General features: G+C 39.1%; 1 protein-coding gene across 1 annotated transcript; it reads left to right on the forward strand.

The window, feature by feature from the left end:
• The first annotated feature begins 1,085 nt into the window (after positions 1–1,085).
• On the forward strand, positions 1,086–23,389 carry LOC121373433 (ras-related protein Rab-31-like). Its single transcript, XM_041500085.1, has 7 exons — positions 1,086–1,258; positions 1,858–1,954; positions 6,452–6,521; positions 12,778–12,871; positions 16,058–16,087; positions 19,904–20,029; positions 21,951–23,389. Exons 1-7 carry the CDS (start codon positions 1,195–1,197, stop codon positions 22,133–22,135), a joined length of 666 nt encoding a protein of 221 aa, XP_041356019.1. The 5' UTR covers positions 1,086–1,194; the 3' UTR covers positions 22,136–23,389.
• The last annotated feature ends 1,009 nt before the right edge of the window (positions 23,390–24,398 follow it).

Below are 24,398 nucleotides of genomic sequence, written 5' to 3' on the forward strand. Positions count from 1 at the left end.
TTGTTCCATAATTATTAATCATCACATAGCTAAAACATTTATTTAGAAAAAAGTTCAATGTGTAAGTCTAATGAATATAAGTGCTTTTGTAAAATAAAATGGAATTTTAAAGATTTTTCAGTTGTCTCCAGGCATACCAGTCTGCTATATATCAAACCTTTATATTAAATATCTATACAAAATGTTAGATTTCTATCTGCATTATTTGCTGGGATAATGGGACTTGAAACGGGATTAAAATGATGGCGGCAATTTTCGAGCTAACTTTTACACTTACTATGGTTTGCAAAATGACCATTTCTTTAACAAATACTTGGAATACAGAGCCCATAATTCAGATTTGTCCATGTAGATGACTGAGGCATATTTGGTACAAATTCCAAGTGAATCTGAAACCAAATGCGTGGGGAATTTGCTGATTTGAAGTACCGGCCTCGGTGGCGTCGTGGTTAGGCCATCGGTCTACAGGCTGGTAGGTACTGGGTTCGGATCCCAGTCGAGGCATGGGATTTTTAATCCAGATACCGACTCCAAACCCTGAGTGAGTGCTCCGCAAGGCTCAATGGGTAGGTGTAAACCACTTGCACCGACCAGTGATCCATAACTGGTTCAACAAAGGCCATGGTTTGTGCTATCCTGCCTGTGGGAAGTGCAAATAAAAGATCCCTTGTTGCTAATCGGAAAGAGTAGCCCATGTAGTGGCAACAGCGGGTTTCCTCTCAAAATCAATGTGGTCCTTAACCATATGTCTGACGCCATATAACCGTAAATAAAATGTGTTGAGTGTGTCGTTAAATAAACCATTTCCTTCCTTCCATAGGTCGCAGGATCGGCAGACCAATATTGTTTATCCCGACCCAACCAGTACCCATGACTAAGACCGTGGTGTGTGCTGTCCGGTCTTTGGAAAAATGATAATTATAAACGATTTCCTATCCGACATGGTCACTATTAAGTCCGCATTTTAGAATACTCCGTTACTATCTGCATCCGCATTTTTGGCTTGCGCCTATGTCATTTACGTATACATTATCATGTCCTAGCTTTACTTACTAGGTCAAAGGTAATAGGTCAGGTTTATTTTGAGCAGCAATGTTGTCGTTTTTGATGATGTCGAACTGATACAGAGATAATTCCTCTCGATTACACATTCAACACGTCGTCTAACTTTAATCACCAGCCTTGAACTGTACGATGGCTGGACCAGAAGAAGGCATGAAGACGATAGAAGCGAAGGTGGTGGTGTTAGGGTCCCAAGGTAAAATTCACAGAAGTTGTCCCAGATTTGTTACCCTTTCATTGTTTGAGCAACTTCCTTGGGCTTGGTTTTCTTACACACACATCTGTCATTTGTTTTGTTTGTTGACTTTGCAGACATTCAAAGTGTTGAGATTTAGGCCTATTATAACAAAATTAAGCCATTTTTACAAATCATTTTAATATGTTTTGTTTCTATTTGGAAGTGCCAATTCTACGTACATGTAAATAGTTCATTAACGATTAAGTGACAGCTTATGTCATTAAATTGAAGGATCGATTCGTACTCCACAGTTTGGCTTTTCATTGTCAATAACCAGTAAAACTGTAGTTTTATACACAGGCCTAAAGTTTACACGAATAATAAAATTATTAATATTTTTGTTGTATGTATTTTATATTTATTTTATTTTATTAAGATTTTTGAAAACAAAATTTATTGTTCCCTGGGCTCCCAATATGCAGTCATAGATATGTAGTATGATATAGCTTCTGTCGAACTCCCATCAAGGTTTTAAGTGCAGATTTTCAGAAATTGTGCCCAGGTGAACTTGCTTGAATCGTGAGTGGAATAAATAATTTCCTTCCTTTTTTCTGCAGGAGTGGGGAAGACGTCACTGGTGATCCGGTATGTGGGAGGAATGTTCAGCAAGGCAGTCAGTCCAACGATCGGGGCTTCCTTCTTCACTTACAAGATGTACGTACATATTACATAACCACCATATTCAGATATATATATATATATATATAATGGGCAGTTTTTCATGCCAGTACCGGCTCCAACCCAGAGTGAGTGAACCGCTAGCAGAGGCGGATCTAGGGGGGGGGGGGGGGGGGGGAGGCAACAGTTATAAGTTTATTATATATTAATTTTAATTTTTTTACAGTCCCCCTCCAAACCTCCCCCAAAGTTTGTTTAGTTTTCCGCCTCAAGTCATTGGGGCCCCTCTAAATGAATTTTCTGGATCCGCCACTGGCTAGGCTCAATTGGTAGGTGTCAGGCCCCTTACACTGAGCAGTGATGAGATACCTGTTTTACAATAAAAGCTGAAATATCTTTTAAAAGCTGAAATCTCTCTACAATACCTCTACAATACCTACATTTAAAGTTTATTTTTTTAGCATTTCCAATGAAATCCAGTCCATTTTGTGAAAATTATTTTAATTTAAAAAAAGCTGAAATCAGATAAAAAGCTGAAAAATCACATCCCTGACTAAGTTTCACCCACTTCACATGTGCGATTATGGGTGTGTCTCTCGAGTGTATGAACCCCACATGGGGGATGATTATCTGGCATACTATGCATGTTGCATGTTCCGTGTACCCCGTGCTCGGGTGATACCGAGATAGCTCAACTGACAGCAAGCCTGGAGCACAGCCCTGTCAAGTACTAGTAATCCCATACCGAAATGGAAATATTGCGGCTTCACTATTCATCTTGTCATCATCCATGTTTGTAATGTCAAAAAACTTAAAAATTATTTGTCTCTGTGTTAAATGTTTGTAGCTTTTAAAAAACAAAAAACAACTATATTCAGATATGCAGTGAAATCCGGCCAAACCAGATCATTCTGGGGACCTCATATTTGTTCTATTTGGACAGGATCGGATGTTTAGAAGGTCGCAGTTTAGAATTTAGAATATTTGGGACCTGAAATGTGGCCTTTTTAGACAGGGTTCCGGTTTGGTCAGAGTCCAAATTAGACATGTTTCACTGTATTTAATTTTTGACAAATGCTCTCATTTTGGGCAGTTTTCTCGTCTTCTTACAACTGTCTTAGCAGTGTTTGAGATTAACGATATCCCGAGGATACCAGAATTTAATTTTGGTTACCAGACTTCAAGAACCCAGTATCCCACCGGGATACCATATAATACTAAATTCTCAGGTGGGATACCAGATTTTGAAATGTTAGTATTCAACTGGGATACAGCCCCAAAATTTTAATCTCGAACACTGCTTAGTCTCACCCTCCTTCCCCACCATTGTCAGTGTTTCTGCTAGAAAGAAATTTTTGGCTATGGCATTATGGAATTGAATGCAACCACAGTGAACAGGGGCTATGGGGTGGGTGGGGTGCCTCCCTCAGAAAGAAAATGGGTTAGGTTTAGAGTGAGGGTTAAGAAAATCATACAGTAATGATAAGAGTAATTAATTTTGTCAAAAGGTTATTAAAATCTGCAAAACAAATTGAGTTTTTACGCCATACTCGTTTTACCCTCTGGCAGAAACCCTAATTGTATTCATTGATCTTATTAAATGTATATAGAAATGATTTTTTACACAAACTTTGTAAAAAAACCCAACTGTTTGCCTCTTTTCCTAACAAAGTGTCCCCAGTCATTCACTTTTGTTTAGCATTCTTTTAAAAGGAAATCTTGTAATAAAATTGTGCATTTAATTTTGACAGAAACGTCAGGTCAGGTCAGGTCATAGGGTTTTACGTGCACATTCAGAACAAGCTGTTGTAGCGCACGCCTGTCATGGGCACAAGAGCCGGCCTTGGCTGGCTCCTCCGTCCATGACAGGAAAGGTTGGGGGAGGGGAGAGGAGGGACCGCCTGCACTGGCAGGTGCAAGGGAGCACCAGCAGCCCGATTGGATCGGTAGCAGGCGGGTGGGGGTGGTGGTGGTGCTATGGAATTTGAATGGAGCAGTTAAATGCCAAAGAGAAAAGCGTTCGCAATTTTGATTGAGGGAATTTGGCGCAATTTTGAACGGTCGGTCGAAAGGTAAATGGCCGAGCTAATATAGGTTTTGATATTAGTGGAGACAGAAAAGTTTTTCTGGGTTATTTTTATATATGGCTTTTTTCCTTAAAATGATCTCAGTCATCTTCCCATAAAGGTATGGTCAACTCCAACAAGAGCCTTATGTGTTGGAAAGACGCATACCCGGACCACCAACACATACTGACACTTTAGCAAATGAAAAACGCATATTAGAGTTAATAAAAAAACATGATTATTCCTGCTAACTGTCGGCAGCCATTTTGTTTAGTTTTTGTATCGTCTGGTGGGATAGCTTGGGGCGAAGTGACGTCAGCTCCTGACCATCTCCTCTATGTACAGTGTAAACAAAAGCAGTAATTTTCGACACGGTGCTTCTCTTTGATCAACCTGACTTGTAAAACAGCATAAATGACGTAATAATATAATAAACTATTTAACTAAATATATTTCAAGTTGCATTAACGGAACAAAATGGGGTTATAGTATTTTTCTCCGTTAAATAATCCAAAGGAAAAATGTACACTATTAGGCCTGTTGATATGCTACGTTGGAGCAAAAACCCATGATACCCAAGTGATAATTTTCTTTTCTTTGGGACTACGTAATTGGTCAGTTCTGTGGTTTTAGATGGAAAAGTCTACTTAATCAATAGTTTTACAGAGCTATTTACAGTAATAAACCATGTCCATTACCATTTTAGGGGCAACAGGTAATATTCCACAATACCGGTATGTATTTTTGTGTCTAGACAGCGTCAATTAATTGGCTCGTCTGGTTACCAATCAAATACACACCTGCCAGTGAGGAATCAGAGGTAGAAGCAACTAGCAGCATAGACCAATTAACTAAGAAAACACCCCGTGTATCATTTCAGTACACAGGTTAATGCATGGACAAAACATTGTTAATTATTTCGACTTGTTGTGTAGCCACTTTGACAATGGTATTTTATTTTGTATTAAAAAATAAAATATATAGTGCTGGATATACTTATTGCTGGCTTACTGGGATGTGTATTATTACAGAACATTGCAATGTATGACTATTTATCATCCCGCAAAAACCAGGTAGATTGTGTTTCTCTAGTTCTAAGGCTCATTCCTGACTTTACGCGTTAAGTATTACGTAACCACCAGCTCGCCAGAGGGCGTCACATTTAACCGTTTTATTAATTAACTATACGATTATACTTGTTGATATTAAGCAATAATGTGCATGTTATATCGTTGAATATGCATACCAGTCCAAATGCCTTAATTGTCCCTTCTTTCAAAGGTGCAGACCCAAGTTTTAACCCGTAAAAATGGACACTAAGTTTAGTTAATTTACAAACCTGTAACACACATTTGGATAAAGTTACAATAGAGTGAAAGCAGAGTCTGAGACGTTAAAACCGGAAAATATCCATAAAAAATAGACTAGATCTCGAATCAGTAACCACTACTTCTCAGACGAACGTGTGTTTTTAAAAATATGAAAAATGCATTTTGTGATATTAGAAAGACCAGGATTACCAGAAAAACTTCGGTTGTACGGAAATGGATAATCTAAACAATAAAATATAAGTAATGTTTGATTTCATTGATCATAAACGGCTCTAATAGTGAAATATATGCTGTAGTGTTAAAAAACTAGGGTCTGTTTCTTTAACAATAACATACTGATACTTTATACCGGCCTCGGTGGCGCAGTGGTTAAGCCATCGGACTACAGGCTGGTAGGTACAGGGTTCGCAGCCCGGTACCGGCTCCCACCCAGAGCGAGTTCTTAATTAAGGGCTCAGTGGGTAGGTGTAAGGCCACTACACCCTCTTCTCTCTCTCTCTCACTAACCAACTAACAACTAACCCACTGTCCTGGACAGACAGCCCAGATAGCTGAGGTGTGTGCCCAGGACAGCGTGATTGAACCTTAATTGGATATAAGCACGAAAATAAGTTGAAATGAAATGATACTTTATTGTTGTAGCTTGGTATTTGCATTGGGAGTGATTTAGCTCAGAGAAATAGCCCAATGGGCCTACCGACGGCCTTTGCTTATAACCACATTTTGATTTCAAAGTTGTAAATCTTATGCAAAATGGCTTGTCTGTTTTAATTTTTAAAGCATCTGTTTATGCCTAGGGGAGAGATTTAGCTCAGTCGGTTGAGTGCTCACACGAGGTGCTTGTGTCGCAGGATCAAACCACCTCAGTGGATCCATTCAACTGATTGTGTGTTTTTTTTTGTTCCAACCAGTGCACCACGACTGGTATATCAAAGGCCATGGTGTGTTCTGTCCTGTCTGTGGGATGGTGCATATAAAAGATCCATTGTTACTAATGAAAAAAATGTAGGTTTTTTTTCTCTCAAAGACTATATGTCAAAATTACCAAATGTTTGACATACAATAGTCGATGATTAGTAAATCAGTGCGCTCTAGTGGTGTTGTTAAACAGAGCAAACTTTTTGTTTGACTTGTAGGAATGTTGACAACTACCGAGTGAAACTTCAGGTATGGGACACGGCGGGCCAAGAGAGATTCAGATCCATGGTGAGTATGATACATTGAGTACAGTTTATATAGTGAGTACATTACATACAGTGAGTATAGTATTAGCGTACAGTACATAAATTGATTATGGTACATACATTGATTATGGTACATAGATTGATTATGGTACATACATTGATTATGATACATACATTGAGTAGAATACAGTACCTACATTCAGTATAATACATACATTGAATACATTTTTATTTAGTGAGTAAATTACATACCGTGAGTATAGTTTATATAGTGAGTAAAGTACATACCGTGAGTATAGTTTATATAGTGAGTACAGTACATACCGTGAGTATAGTTTATATAGTGAGTAAAGTACATACCGTAAGTATAGTTTATATAGTGAGTACAGTACATACCATGAGTACAGTACACACAGTGATTACAGTACGTACATACAGTGAGTACAGTTTATATAGTGAGTACAGTACTTACCATGAGTACAATACAGACAGTGAGTATAGTTTATACAGTACAGTACATTGAGGACAGTACATACTGTGAGTACAGTACACACATTGAGTACAGAACACATCGTGAGTACAGTGCATACTGTGAGTACAATACATACACTGAGTATAGTTTATATAGTGAGTACAATACATACAGTGAGTACAGTACCTACAGTGAGTACAGTGAGTACAGTACCTACAGTGAGTACAGTACATACAGTAAGTACATTACATATAGTGAGTACAGTACATGCAGTAAGTACATTACATATAGTGAGTACAGTACATACAGTGAGTACAGTACAGTACAGACAGTGAGTATAGTTTATACAGTGAGTACAGTACATATAATGAGTACAGTACATAATGTGAGTACAGTACACACAGTGAGTGCAGTACATACCGTGAGTACAATACATACAGTGAGTATAGTTTATATAGTGAGTACAATACATATAGCGAGTACAGTACATACAGTAAGTACATTAAATATAGTGAGTACAGTACATACAGTTAGTACAGTACAGTACAAACAGTGAGTATAGTTTATATAGTGAGTACAGTACATATAATGAGTACATACATACACTGAGTACAGTAGGCTACATATAGTGACTACAGTACATTCAGTGAGTACAGTACATATAGTGAGTACAGTACATTCAGTGAGTACAGTACATATAGTGAATACAGTATATTCAGCGAATACAGTACATATAGTGAGTACAGTACATTCAGTGAATACAGTGCATATATTGAGTACAGTACATATAGTGAGTACAGTACATATAGTGAGTACAGTACATTCAGTGAGTACAGTACATATAGTGAGTATAGTGCATATAGTGAGTACAGTACATATAGTGAGTATAGTGCATATAGTGAGTACAGTACATATAGTGATTATAGTACATTCAGTGAGTACAGTACATATAATGACTACAGTACATTCAGTGAGTAAAGTACAAATAATGAGTACAGTACATATAGTGAGTACAGTATATACAATGAATGCAGTGAGTAACATACATACAGTGAGCACTGTGCACCTACAGATGACAGTATATACAATGAATGCAGTGAGTACCGTACATACAGTGAGCACCGTGCACCTACAGATGACAGTATATACAATGAATGCAGTGAGTACAATATATACAATGAATGCAGTGAGTACCGTACATACAGTGAGCACCGTGCACCTACAGATGACAGTATATACAATGAATGCAGTGATTACAGTATATACAATGAATGCAGTGAGTACAGTATATACAGTGAATGCAGTGAGTACAGTACATACAGTGAGCACCGTGCACCTACAGATGACAGTATATACAATGAATGCAGTGAGTACAATATATACAATGAATGCAGTGAGTACCGTACATACAGTGAGCACCGTGCACCTACAGATGACAGTATATACAATGAATGCAGTGAGTACAGTATATACAATGAATGCAGTGAGTACCGTACATACAGTGAGCACCGTGCACCTACAGATGACAATATATACAATGAATGCAGTGAGTACAGTATATACAATGAATGCAGTGAGTACCGTACATACAGTGAGCACCGTGCACCTACAGATGACAGTACATACAATGAATGCAGTGAGTACAGTATATACAATGAATGCAGTGAGTACCGTACATACAGTGAGCACCGTCTACCTACAGATGACAGTATATACAATGAATGCAGTGAGTACAATATATACAATGAATGCAGTGAGTACCATACATACAGTGAGCACCGTGCACCTACAGATGACAGTATATACAATGAATGCAGTGAGTACCGTACATACAGTGAGCACCGTGCACCTACAGATGACAGTATATACAATGAATGCAGTGAGTACAATATATACAATGAATGCAGTGAGTACAATATATACAGTGAGCACTGTGCACCTACAGATGACAGTATATACAATGAATGCAGTGAGTACAGTATATACAATGAATGCAGTGAGTACCGTACATACAGTGAGCACCGTGCACCTACAGATGACAGTATATACAATGAATGCAGTGAGTACAATATATACAATGAATGCAGTGAGTACCATACATACAGTGAGCACCGTGCACCTACAGATGACAGTATATACAATGAATGCAGTGAGTACCGTACATACAGTGAGCACCGTGCACCTACAGATGACAGTATATACAATGAATGCAGTGAGTACAGTATATACAGTGAGCACCGTGTACCTGCAGATGACAGTATATACAATGAATGCAGTGAGTACAATATATACAATGAATGCAGTGAGTACCGTACATACAGTGAGCACCGTGTACCTACAGATGACAGTATATACAATGAATGCAGTGAGTACAATATATACAATGAATGCAGTGAGTACAATATATACAGTGAGCACTGTGCACCTACAGATGACAGTATATACAATGAATGCAGTGAGTACAGTATATACAATGAATGCAGTGAGTACCGTACATACAGTGAGCACCGTGCACCTACAGATGACAGTATATACAATGAATGCAGTGAGTACAGTATATACAATGAATGCAGTGAGTACCGTACATACAGTGAGCACCGTGCACCTACAGATGACAATATATACAATGAATGCAGTGAGTACAGTATATACAATGAATGCAGTGAGTACCGTACATACAGTGAGCACCGTGCACCTACAGATGACAGTACATACAATGAATGCAGTGAGTACAGTATATACAATGAATGCAGTGAGTACCGTACATACAGTGAGCACCGTCTACCTACAGATGACAGTATATACAATGAATGCAGTGAGTACAATATATACAATGAATGCAGTGAGTACCATACATACAGTGAGCACCGTGCACCTACAGATGACAGTATATACAATGAATGCAGTGAGTACCGTACATACAGTGAGCACCGTGCACCTACAGATGACAGTATATACAATGAATGCAGTGAGTACAATATATACAATGAATGCAGTGAGTACAATATATACAGTGAGCACTGTGCACCTACAGATGACAGTATATACAATGAATGCAGTGAGTACAGTATATACAATGAATGCAGTGAGTACCGTACATACAGTGAGCACCGTGCACCTACAGATGACAGTATATACAATGAATGCAGTGAGTACAATATATACAATGAATGCAGTGAGTACCATACATACAGTGAGCACCGTGCACCTACAGATGACAGTATATACAATGAATGCAGTGAGTACCGTACATACAGTGAGCACCGTGCGCCTACAGATGACAGTATATACAATGAATGCAGTGAGTACAATATATACAATGAATGCAGTGAGTACCATACATACAGTGAGCACCGTGCACCTACAGATGACAGTATATACAATGAATGCAGTGAGTACAATATATACAATGAATGCAGTGAGTACAATATATACAATGAATGCAGTGAGTACAGTACATACAGTGAGCACCGTGCACCTACAGATGACAATATATACAATGAATGCAGTGAGTACAGTATATACAATGAATGCAGTGAGTACAGTACATACAGTGAGCACCGTGCACCTACAGATGACAATATATACAATGAATGCAGTGAGTACAGTATATACAATGAATGCAGTGAGTACCGTACATACAGTGAGCACCGTGCACCTACAGATGACAGTATATACAATGAATGCAGTGAGTACAGTATATACAGTGAGCACCGTGTACCTGCAGATGACAGTATATACAATGAATGCAGTGAGTACAATATATACAATGAATGCAGTGAGTACCATACATACAGTGAGCACCGTGTACCTACAGATGACAGTATATACAATGAATGCAGTGAGTACAGTATATACAGTGAGCACTGTGCACCTACAGATGACAGTATATACAATGAATGCAGTGAGTACCGTACATACAGTGAGCACCGTGCACCTACAGATGACAGTATATACAATGAATGCAGTGAGTACAGTATATACAATGAATGCAGTGAGTACCGTACATACAGTGAGCACCGTGCACCTACAGATGACAGTATATACAATGAATGCAGTGAGTACAGTATATACAGTGAGCACCGTGTACCTACAGATGACAGTATATACAATGAATGCAGTGAGTACAGTATATACAGTGAGCACCGTGCACCTACAGATGACAGTATATACAATGAATGCAGTGAGTACCATACATACAGTGAGCACCGTGCACCTACAGATGACAGTATATACAATGAATGCAGTGAGTACAATATATACAATGAATGCAGTGAGTACCGTACATACAGTGAGCACCGTGCACCTACAGATGACAGTATATACAATGAATGCAGTGAGTACAATATATACAATGAATGCAGTGAGTACCATACATACAGTGAGCACCGTGCACCTACAGATGACAGTATATACAATGAATGCAGTGAGTACAATATATACAATGAATGCAGTGAGTACCGTACATACAATGAGCACCGTGCACCTGCAGATGACAGTATATACAATGAATGCAGTGAGTACAATATATACAATGAATGCAGTGAGTACAGTATATACAGTGAGCACCGTGTACCTGCAGATGACAGTATATACAATGAATGCAGTGAGTACAATATATACAATGAATGCAGTGAGTACCGTACATACAGTGAGCACCGTGTACCTACAGATGACAGTATATACAATGAATGCAGTGAGTACAGTATATACAGTGAGCACTGTGCACCTACAGATGACAGTATATACAATGAATGCAGTGAGTACCGTACATACAGTGAGCACCGTGCACCTACAGATGACAGTATATACAATGAATGCAGTGAGTACAGTATATACAATGAATGCAGTGAGTACCGTACATACAGTGAGCACCGTGCACCTACAGATGACAGTATATACAATGAATGCAGTGAGTACAGTATATACAGTGAACACCGTGTACCTACAGATGACAGTATATACAATGAATGCAGTGAGTACAGTATATACAGTGAGCACCGTGCACCTACAGATGACAGTATATACATTGAATGCAGTGAGTACCATACATACAGTGAGCACCGTGCACCTACAGATGACAGTATATACAATGAATGCAGTGAGTACAATATATACAATGAATGCAGTGAGTACCGTACATACAGTGAGCACCGTGCACCTACAGATGACAGTATATACAATGAATGCAGTGAGTACAATATATACAATGAATGCAGTGAGTACCATACATACAGTGAGCACCGTGCACCTACAGATGACAGTATATACAATGAATGCAGTGAGTACAATATATACAATGAATGCAGTGAGTACCGTACATACAATGAGCACCGTGCACCTGCAGATGACAGTATATACAATGAATGCAGTGAGTACAATATATACAATGAATGCAGTGAGTACAGTACATACAGTGAGCACCATGCACCTACAGATGACAGTATATACAATGAATGCAGTGAGTACAGTATATACAGTGAGTACCGTACATACAGTGAGCACCGTGCACCTACAGATGACAGTATATACAATGAATGCAGTGAGTACAGTATATACAGTGAGCACCGTGTACCTACAGATGACAGTATATACAATGAATGCAGTGAGTACAATATATACAATGAATGCAGTGAGTACAGTACATATAATAAGCACTGTGCACCTACAGATGACAGTATATACAATTAATGTAGTGAGTACAGTATATACAATGAATGCAGTGAGTACCGTACATACAGTGAGCACTGTGCACCTACAGATGACAGTATGTATACATTGTTTGTTTGACACGTTTCCCTTCCAGGCTCCGATGTACTACAGAAAAGCAAATGCTGCCATGTTGATGTATGACATCACTTCCTCTGACAGTTTTTATGATATAAAAGACTGGGTCAAAGGTCAGTTTTTATTATTTAAAAGAGTGGGTCAGTTTTATTATCTCTAACTCTGTCAGGTTGAGGATGAAGTTATCATAACATCATTTTAATACAAATTAAAAATACAATCATGCCTACCATTTTTTTTATAAAGTCATGCCTTCATTGGGCCTATTGGGCTATTTTTTTTTCCAGCCAGTGTACCATGACTGGTATATCAAAGGCTGTGGTATGTGCTATCCTGTCTGTGGGACGGTGCATATAAGAATCTGGCGGGTTTCCTCTCAAAGGCTATATATCAGAATTACTAAATGTTTGAAATCCAGTAGCTGATGATTAATAAATCAATGTCTTCTAGTGGTGTCATTAAACAAAATAAACTAACTTTAACGGAGAATTCAAGATTATGATTTATTTGTGAATTACACAAAAATGAATTTGGGTAATTCCATTTTGTGTAACCCATGAAGGAAGGAAGGAAATGTTTTATTTAACAACGCACTCAACACATTTTATTTATGGTTATATGGCGTCAATATATATTGGAAATATGACGCTCTTCTTGTCAGTCAGTTTGCGTTGAAGTAATGTCGTCGGATATATTTTTATAGTGTTTTACTTAATGGCGAGAATATTGTTCAATACCAAATTTTCAGTATTTTGTGGTTTGCTCGGTACAGTAAATTGGTATTGACTCAATACCGATACCAAATGGTATATACGGTATACTGCCCAGATCTACTAAAAGTACATATTAAAGATATTTTATTTTTTAGAACAGCAATGTCTGTATAAATCATGTGTTTGTTGTTGTCCTAATGTTTGTAGTAACCCAAACCAGATTTTACTTCCAATAATTTTGTACGTAGAAAACAAAATTATTGTTTTAACCCATATTTATTCCATCTTTACATGATGGTAGGGATTGGTCGACAGGCATAAGCCTGCATGTATATTAGGACCTTTCCCATGGATGAATTTAGAACAGATACTTTCATAAATATATATATACCGGCCTCGGTGGCGTCATGGTTAGTCCATCGGTCTACAGGCTGGTAGGTACTGGGTTCGGATCCCAGTCGAGGCATGGGATTTTTAATCCAGATACCGACTCCAAACCCTGAGTGAGTGCTCCACAAGGCTCAATGGGTAGGTGTAAACCACTTGCACCGACCAGTGATCCATAACTGGTTCAACAAAGGCCATGGTTTATGCTATCCTGCCTGTGGGAAGCTCAAATAAAAGATCCCATGCTGCTAATCGGAAAGAGTATCCCATGTAGTGGCGACAGCGGGTTTCCTCTCAAAATCTGTGTGGTCCTTAACCATATGTCTGATGCCATATAACCGTAAATAAAATGTGTTGAGTACATCGTTAAATAAAACATTTCTTTCTTTCTTTCATAAATATATTACAAAATAAAATAAAAACTGACTGAGCACTAAAAACATTAGTATATGACAACACACACATTGGGAATATAGACCCTGGAACTCTAAATAAGAAAATATATTTAATATGTAATTTTAGTCGCCAAAAAGATTCTTCTAGTTGGAAACATTTTACAATGGCCACAAACTCAGGACAGTCCCTTCAGGCAACACACCCCTATTTGTCTAGTCGTTACTGGTCAGGTTAGGTCATAGGGCTTTACGTGCACATTCAGAGCAAGCTGTTGTAGCGCATGCCTGTCCTGGGCACCAGAGCCAGCCAAGGTTTAAAACAATAATTTTGTTTTCTACGTACAAAATTATTGGAAGTAAAATCTGGTTTGGGTTACTACAAACATTAGGACAACAACAAACACATGATTTATACAGACATTGCCGTTCTAAAAAACCTAAATATATCTTTAACATGTACTTTTAGTTGATCTGGGCTGTATACTGTATATACCCTTGGATATCGTTGTATTGTGACAAATACCACATTTACATGTATTGAGCAAACCTCAAAATACTGAAAATGTGGTACCTTGAAAACATATTTTCGCCATTAGAGTAAAAGAATCTATAAAAATATATCCGACAACATTACTTCAACAGCAAACTGTCTGACAAGAAAAGCATCATATTTCCAATATATATCTAACGCCATTATAACCATAAATAAACTACATGCTGAGGTGCGTTGTTAAATAAAAGTATTTCCTTCCATCGTGGGTTTTAACACTCAATTCTGATATGACTTTTTGAAATATTCATTGATGATTAACACGTAAGTTGATCTCTGTAGACATTTAAATAACCCATGGGTTTGAAGCTACTTGTTATTTAGAGAATAACTAACGAGCTATGAGGAGTTACGAATTATCTATCCCGAGTGAATGAATGTTGTAAACCCGAGCCTTTGGCGAGGGTTTTACAACTTTCATTCACGATTGGACAGATAATTGTTCCAGCTCCTCGTAGCGAGTTGGTTATTCTCTTTATTACCCATTGTCAATTTTAACTGATTTTTAATGTAAAAATTCCTCTGCAGTCTACAACAAATCCATCAGCCATTACTCATATAATCTTACGTGCATTACATGATGTAATGTAAGTGACGTCATATCATAACGGCGTTCCTTTCAAAGCAAATGCTTACAGTACAAAATAATACAACCGTATTCGCATTTGAAAATAATTATTTTTATATATTACTAAAGCCGCTGCTTATGAAAATATTACCATTTCATGTTTACGAAACAAATGAGTCCATTTGTTTTTGTAAAACTTTGTAGATCGTGCTTCATAACGTATGTGCAATCTGACTCATGAATGGAAACATTATATGAATGAAAGTGAAGTTCCGGCCATGGCAAGCAACCAACCAAACGTCGTGATTTGTAAGCCAGCCAATCAGTGGCTGCAGAAGCAATCTGCACACTGTGCAGAGATCGAAAAAATATTACCCTGTATATTTGAGCCCATATGGGTAATAAAAACTGATAACAACTGTACAAGTGGTATATTGCCCACTTGTACAACAGCAACACGAGGTGGTGATCAAACTGTTAACTGAAAATGTTTGTGGTCGACATATGTTGATTTTTTATACTGTACTTGTCAGTTGAGAGCACTCCCTAAAATTAGTAGTCGCATGACCCTCTCGATAATGTTGTATTTTTCACAGAATATATTCTGACATAAAAATTGTATTGAACTGCATGGAGTAATTAATGGTGGTGTGTAACCTTAAATATGACTATTTTTCTTTTTTCAGAGTTGAAGAAGAATGTGGACACCCCAATAAGTAAGAAAATCAAGAAACAGTAGCAGCCATATTTGTCCGTCCCTCATTAGCAGACATAGTATGAATTATAATCTAACTGAAAAATGCAGTTATTTTTTAAATGTTGCAAAGGAGACTGCCTCGATTGTTCCGTGGTTAAGCCATCGGACTACAGGCTGGTAGGTACAGGGTTCGCAGCCCAGTACCGGCTCCCATCCAGAGCAAGTTTTAACAACTCAATGGGTAGGTGGTATGGCCACTACACCCTCTTCTTGCTCATTGACCACTAACAACTAACAACTAACCCACTGTCCTGGACAGACAGCCCAGATAGCTGAGATGTGTGCCCAGGACAGCGTGCTTGAAAATTAATTGGATATAAGCACGCAAATAAGTTGAAAACAAAATAAAAGAGACATAATTGTATTATTACGGGCGGACCATAGCACAGTGGTAAAGCCCTCGCTTGATGCATGGTCTGTCTGGGATCGATCCCTGTTGGTGGACCCATTGGACTATTTCTTGTTCCAGCCAGTGCACTGCAACTGGTTTATATCAAAGGCCGTGGTATGTGTTATCCTGTCTGTGGGATGGTAAATATAAAAGATCCCTTGCTACTTATGGAAAAATGTAGCAGGTTTTCTCTTTAAGACTATCCAGTAGCCGATGATTAATGTGCTCTAGTGGTGTCGTTAATGTAAATGTTTTAGAACTTAGTTTGTGGTACTGTATATCGTTTTATTACCCGTATAGGCAGAGAGAAGTGGGGAAATGAAAATTATCTTTCCCTAGGGAAAAACCCCAACTATTTCTTCCCCTAGAAACGTTTTGATGTCATAAACAGTGATTCACTATAGGCTGTGATGTCTTAGTTGCCATGGTGGCAGTCATGTCAACAACTAACTTACGTCATCACCGATATGTACGTCACAGCTATGACACAACACTGTCTCTTGTTCTCAACTTGCAAACTTGTTTTCAATAACAGTATTGTTTGAAAATCTTCCATAAAATGATAAAAATTGAAAATGGGTAATAAATAGACTATCCCGCTCACTACTTGGCAATACTGTTTATGCTTGCACTCATGAATTGATGTTGTCTTTCCCTCGCCAAAGGCTTGTTCAGTAATACTATTTCAAACTGGTATTTATATGAAATATGCATATATCTCTGTTTAATAATAAGCTAAAAATAACATTATAAAAAGATATGTCTCTCCATTATATAATCATTAATTTTTCTGCTTAAAAAATTATGTTAAATTCCACACTGCTTTCTCAGTGATACAGCAGTAGATTGTATGCCTATGCATCAACTATTACTACAGCATTTCAACAGCATCACCAGAAGTGTTTGGGTCAGGTCAGGTCAGGTCAGGTCAAGTCAGGTCATAGGGCTTAATGTGCACATTTAGAACAAGCTGTTGTAGCGTACGCCTTTCATGTAGGGCCTCCACAAGTCCAAACTATTGTACTCTAGTACTTGAGAGTCGTACTCAACCCGGACTCGAGTACCCGACACTTACAGTAGATGATAACTGACCGACTAAGGAATAAAGTGAAACTGTAGCATGCTATGCATCTTGCCCGAGTCCAGCGCTGAACATGGATGCCAAATGATGCCATTGTATTGCTGTAAACTGTACAGTGCTAGACTCGACCGGTGCCCGAGTCTCAGAATGTAAACAGTCGGCAAGCATATGCTAAACTCGATGTTAAAAAAGTATAATGTAAACTGTAGGGTGCTAGACTCGACCGGTGCCCGAGTAGACCTGTAAACTGTAAAGTGCTAGACTCGACCGGTGCCCGAGTAGACCTGTAAACTGTAAAGTGCTAGACTCGACCGGTGCCCGAGTAGACCTGTAAACTGTAAAGTGCTAGACTCGACCGGTGCCCGAGTAGACCTGTAAACTGTAAAGTGCTAGACTCGACCGGTGCCCGAGTACTCGAGACCTGTAAACTGTAGAGTGCTAGACTCGACCGGTGCCCGAGTACTCGAGACCTGTAAACTGTAGAGTGCTAGACTCGACCGGTGCCCGAGTAGACCTGTAAACTGTAAAGTGCTAGACTCGACCGGTGCCCGAGTACTCGAGACCTGTAAACTGTAGAGTGCTAGACTCGACCGGTGCCCGAGTACTCGAGACCTGTAAACTGTAGAGTGCTAGACTCGACCGGTGCCCGAGTACTCGAGACCTGTAAACTGTAGAGTGCTACACTCGACCGGTGCCCGAGTACTCGAGACCTGTAAACTGTAGAGTGCTACACTCGACCGGTGCCCGAGTACTCGAGACCTGTAAACTGTAGAGTGCTACACTCGACCGGTGCCCGAGTACTCGAGACCTGTAAACTGTAGAGTGCTAGACTCGACCGGTGCCCGAGTAGACCTGTAAACTGTAAAGTGCTAGACTCGACCGGTGCCCGAGTACTCGAGACCTGTAAACTGTAGAGTGCTAGACTCGACCGGTGCCCGAGTACTCGAGACCTGTAAACTGTAGAGTGCTAGACTCGACCGGTGCCCGAGTACTCGAGACCTGTAAACTGTAGAGTGCTAGACTCGACCGGTGCCCGAGTACTCGAGACCTGTAAACTGTAGAGTGCTAGACTCGACCGGTGCCCGAGTACTCGAGACCTGTAAACTGTAGAGTGCTACACTCGACCGGTGCCCGAGTACTCGAGACCTGTAAACTGTAGAGTGCTACACTCGACCGGTGCCCGAGTACTCGAGACCTGTAAACTGTAGAGTGCTACACTCGACCGGTGCCCGAGTACTCGAGACCTGTAAACTGTAGAGTGCTAGACTCGACCGGTGCCCGAGTACTCGAGACCTGTAAACTGTAGAGTGCTAGACTCGACCGGTGCCCGAGTACTCGAGACCTGTAAACTGTAGAGTGCTAGACTCGACCGGTGCCCGAGTACTCGAGACCTGTAAACTGTAGAGTGCTAGACTCGACCGGTGCCCGAGTACTCGAGACCTGTAAACTGTAGAGTGCTACACTCGACCGGTGCCCGAGTACTCGAGACCTGTAAACTGTAGAGTGCTACACTCGACCGGTGCCCGAGTACTCGAGACCTGTAAACTGTAGAGTGCTAGACTCGACCGGTGCCCGAGTACTCGAGACCTGTAAACTGTAGAGTGCTAGACTCGACCGGTGCCCGAGTACTCGAGACCTGTAAACTGTAGAGTGCTACACTCGACCGGTGCCCGAGTACTCGAGACCTGTAAACTGTAGAGTGCTACACTCGACCGGTGCCCGAGTACTCGAGACCTGTAAACTGTAAAGTGCTAGACTCGACCGGTGCCTGGGTACTTGAGTACTCACGGAGACCCTACTGTCATGGGTGCATGTGTTGACTTATGTCGTCCAGGACAGGAGAGGGTGTAGGTGGGAGGAGGGACTGCTCACACTGGTAAGTGCAAGATAGCACCAGCAGCTCAACCAGGGTTGGTAGTGGGGGGGGGGTGTGTGGATGGGGGGCATTTGTGGTGCTATTGAACTGTGAATGTCTTGTAGTATTAAGTCTAAAATATAAAAGATTGCACAGTGTTCATGAGGTAATTTGGCACATAATTTGAAACGGTTCATTGAAAAGAAATGGAGCTATTTGAGTAATTTTGACTTAGTTTGCCGAATTGTAGAAGTGTTTGAAAGGGGGTCATTTTTTGTAATGAATTATTAAATTATATGGCTAAATATTAAACTTTTAAAAAACAATACAAACAAAATTTTAAAAAGAATTGCTGCAATTTGTTTTTGATTTTCGTTCTCACGAACCCCCCTGGTGATAAACCTTTATATATATAATTTTACGCAAATTTTGTAACTGATATTTTCAGTCTTGTGTCTCCTGGGTAACAAATGTGACCTTGAGAGTGGGCGGCAGGTGAAGTCCGAGGATGCGGAGGAGTTTGCTGCCTCCATCGACGCCCTGTTTTACGAGACCTCTGCTTTGAAGAACCTCGGTGGGTACACAGATTAATAGGTTCTGTCAAGGAAGGAAGGAAATGTTTTATTTAACAACGCACTCAACACATTTTATTTATGGTTATATGGCGTCAAACATATGGTAAAGGACCGCACAAATATTGAGGGAGGAAACCTGCTGTCACCAATTCATGGGCTATTTTTTTTTATTAGCAGCAAGGGATCTTTTATATGCACCATCCCATAGATAGGATAGCACATACCACAGCCTTTGATATACCAGTTGTGGTACAAGAAAATCAATCATTGGAGGGGCAGGACTGGACATAGCCCAGTGATAAAGCGCTTGCTCGATGCGCGGTCGGTCTGGGATCGATCCCCATTAGTGAGCCCATTGGGCTATTTCTCGCTCCAGCCAGTGCACCACGACTGGTACATCAAAGGCCATGGTATGTGCTATCCTGTCTATGGGATGGTGCATATAACAGATCCCTTGTTGCTAATCGAAAAGAGTAGCCCATGAAGTGGCGACAGCGGGTTTCCTCTCTCAATATCTGTGTGGTCCTTAACCATATGTCCGACGCCATATAACCGTAAATAAAATGTCTTAAGTGCGTCGTTAAATAAAACATTTACTTTGCTACATTTGATTAGAAAATGACCTAATCAACAAGTAGCAATGGCCATCTAACTCTTAAATGACGAGACCAGTTAACCAATGAAATGGACACGTTACTGTCATGGTTAACGTTTTTTCAAACATAGCTTTCTGGCACCTTTCTACTGGTTGATTGAGCTAGAATAACTTAACAGATAAAATAAGTACCTATCACTGATGACCAAACACAGCTGAGCAGGGAGGGGGGGGGGCTCTAGACCCCCCCCCCCCATTAATTCTGAATCAAAAATATTATTGGTAATAAATCTAAATGCAGAGGTGAATTTTACTTGTAGGATGCAAGAAATAGCATTTCAGGACATCTAGTTTTTATTATTTTACGGGAGAGCATACCCACAAACCCCCTAGAAACTTTGCTTTGTGCCCTCGATCTCAGTCAGCCCCCCCCACCCACCCCCACCCCCCACCCACCCCCCCCCCCCACCCCCCACCATGTCTACTTGCTTTGGCCATGCCTGCTGATAACAGTTGAAACCCAGATATTGCCTAAACCCAGAATATAGTCCAAAATAGTGTGATTTCGTGGTAAATGTGTAGGACACATGTAGTGATAAATATACCAAAACAGTATTAATTTTATACACATTTTACAGTGAAAAAAAGTATGTAAGAACATATTTTGGTTTTGTGACAACGATAGGTTGTGACAGGTTGGAAACTTAGGAAACAGGTAGAAAAATATTATACCCGTCTCCATTTCAACCCCTGTATTTGTAGTATTTAACCGTTTTAAGTGTCAGAATTCCCAAATGTTTGTCATCCAATAGCTGATGATTAATTAATCAATGTCCTCTAGTGGTGTCGTTAAACAAAAACTATTTTTTATTCTTTTTATTTAACCATTTGGAATGGATCACCCACTTTGATTTTTTTTGATTGTTGCTCCCCCGTAAAATATTAAAAACTAGATGTCCTGAAATGCAATTTCCTGCATTCTACAAGTAAAATTCATCTCTGCCTTAAGATTTATTACCAATAATATTTTTTATTCATGTAGTTTTTCATTGGATGTATGACATTGGTGACCTGGTCATCACCTGGTTAACACGTGTGTAAACCACTATGTGTAACTAAAAATAATGCATGGTGTTCTCACCAACGGGTGTGTAAGAATACAAAATACAATGAATAAATGATTGTTTAACGACAACACATATTTGTGCTGGGGTGTTGTTAAACATTCATTCATTCATTGTATTTTGCATTAATAAATGATGTTATAAATATTTAATGCAATAAGGTTCAGTTTTAAATGTGCTCTGTTTATTTTATTTTTTTAGGCATTGAAGAATCTTTCCTCCAAGTTGCTAAACAGCTGATAAATATGTACGAAACCGATCCGAACTCTGGACTCAATAATTCACAGCTTCAGGAATCGCAAGATATATTCTCGTCCGGTGACAATGTTAAAGTGGCAGAGGCCGAGCAGAAACCCGGTGCACATTCAAATCAATGTGGATGTTGAAAGCAGTTGTTTAGATAATGTTATTACGTTAAAGTGAGGCTCGCAGATTCTGATAGTTTCTGGCAAACTGAGGAAATGACTGTTAGTTTTTATTCAGTTATGAAAACAATCATGTGCACCAGGGTCGATATTTTTAAAGCTATGTTAGCACTAGGAGATTATAAAACAGTCGTAGGGTATCAGAGGCAGATTTAGCGGGGGGGGGGGGGGGGGGGGGGGGGCCTGGACCCCCCCTAAATTTTGTAAGTTATAATTTTATTATATTTTTTTTTTTTTTTTTTTTTTTTATGATCCCTCTCCAAACCTCCCCCAAAGTTCCCTTGGCATTCTGCTTCATGTCATTATCTCCCCACCCCTAAATGGATTTTCTGGATCCGCCACTGGGTATGGTGTCTGTCGTAGTGACATCATAGTCTACAATGGTTTTATGATATCGTAGCACTAAGATGGCTATGAAAATCTGTAGTTTCCGTATAGATATTGCAGAAGGAAAAATGTGGATTTTGCCATTTTAGCAAATGACTGATTCTTGTATCTGGTGTGCTGTGAACTTGATAAAAAATGAAACTGTCAAGATGGAACTTTTGCACTGGATTCTTTAAATAAGAAATGTTTTGGGATGTTGTTTATTGATTATAAAATAATGTTAATTTATAAGCAGCTAATATACAATAAACATATAACAAGATGGAGTAAGAAACGTTTATAAAATACATATGAACTTTTAAGGCAGCCATTGAATATGACGTTTTTGGTCTATTTGTTTATCATTCAGATGTGGAGTAATTTTATTGTTGCCTGCTTTTTGTGCCAAGACCATTATGCATTCTGTTAGATCCACAAGCTATCTACGTTTCCCCAAAATAGTTTTATGGTTGTTTACATTACCTCCCGTGCCTTTGCTTATAACCACATTTTGATTCAAAGTTGTAAAGCTTATGCAAGCTGGCTTGACTGGTTCAATTTTATAGCATCTGTTTATGCATGCATTTGTAAAATATAATTTATTTTTATACTATAATCTGACCTCTCACCCCATCTGCACTTCCCTGTTTTTTTAATGGACTGGTCCAAACCTCCACACAGCCAACCAGTGGCTGTAATCTTCATTTAAACGATGGGTATCCCATCTTGCTTCACAGTGGTCTCCTTTTTCTTTTGTTTTCTCTTTCACTGTTAAAAGAGAATAATACATGAGTGGCCATTAGATACCATTTATCTCACGAGTTTTTTAAAATGTATCTTAACGAGCAAAAGCGAGTTTGATACGTTTTAAAAAAAAATAGTTGCGAGATAAATGATATCTAATGGACACAAAAGTATTATTCTATTTCTTACATATCCTCAAAAATCAGGTTTTAAGCAAATTTTAACATCTTTTTTTACTAAAAGTTATTTACAGCCGTTGCACTTGTAGCTGACTTGCGCATCACAGACCCATGATTGTCAGGTTAACTATATGTCACAATGTAAACAATTTCCATCGTGTAGTTTTTCATTGGATGTATGGCAGTGGTGACCTGGTCATCACCTAGGAGCAGCCAGTCGTATGTCTTGAAATTGTTAACACACGTACATGTGTAAACAACCCATATGTTATAAAAAAAATCATGAATGGTGTTCTCACCAACGAGTGTGTAAGAATGTTTTATTAATATAACACGAAAGAATTTCTTGTATGTCTTTTAATAATCCAGAACCAGGGCTAACTCTGCCATTTGTCAATTTTGAAAACAATTTGACCAATTTTTCTTTTTATTTGGAAACATTTCATGTAATAATTGATATTTTGTAGAAAAATAACTGTGGATTTTTGCAATTTTTGAAGTTTAATAGACATTTTGAAAACAATTGGTGAATTTTATTTTAATTTGGCAACAACATTTCTTGTAATGATTGATATTTTAACAGAAAATAACTAAACAATTTTTGCAGTTTTGGAAGTTTAATAGACACAAAAATTAATTTTTAAATCAAATATTTGTCAAATGTAGTCGGCACAGAAAATACAACAGATCATGGAATTGTCAGTTACCAGCATCTTTTGACAAAATAATTTTACACCCGACACCCAAGAAAATCTCTGACCCTTTGTCCGTACCCCCCCCCCCCCCCTCTTTCTTTTTAAAACCATTGTCAATCTTACATCCCAGGTTAGGGATTTTCGAAGCAGTCTTAATGCTACGAAATCGTAAAACCACTTTAGGCTGTGACGTCACTATAGCAGATGCCATAGTGATGTCATAGCTTACGATGGTTTAAC

This window comes from Gigantopelta aegis, chromosome 5 (genome assembly GCF_016097555.1).
Source record: "Gigantopelta aegis isolate Gae_Host chromosome 5, Gae_host_genome, whole genome shotgun sequence".
NCBI classification, from domain to species: domain Eukaryota; kingdom Metazoa; phylum Mollusca; class Gastropoda; order Neomphalida; family Peltospiridae; genus Gigantopelta; species Gigantopelta aegis.

What these genes read in the sequence shown, in the direction of transcription:
- LOC121373433 (XM_041500085.1), top strand. Translation starts at nt 1,195, where the DNA reads ATGGCTGGACCAGAAGAAGGCATGAAGACGATAGAAGCGAAGGTGGTG. An exon ending in TCCTTCTTCACTTACAAGAT is followed by an intron (nt 1,955 to 6,451) that starts GTACGTACATAT and finishes TTTGACTTGTAG; the next exon opens with GAATGTTGACAACTACCGAG. An exon ending in TATAAAAGACTGGGTCAAAG is followed by an intron (nt 12,872 to 16,057) that starts GTCAGTTTTTAT and finishes TTCTTTTTTCAG; the next exon opens with AGTTGAAGAAGAATGTGGAC.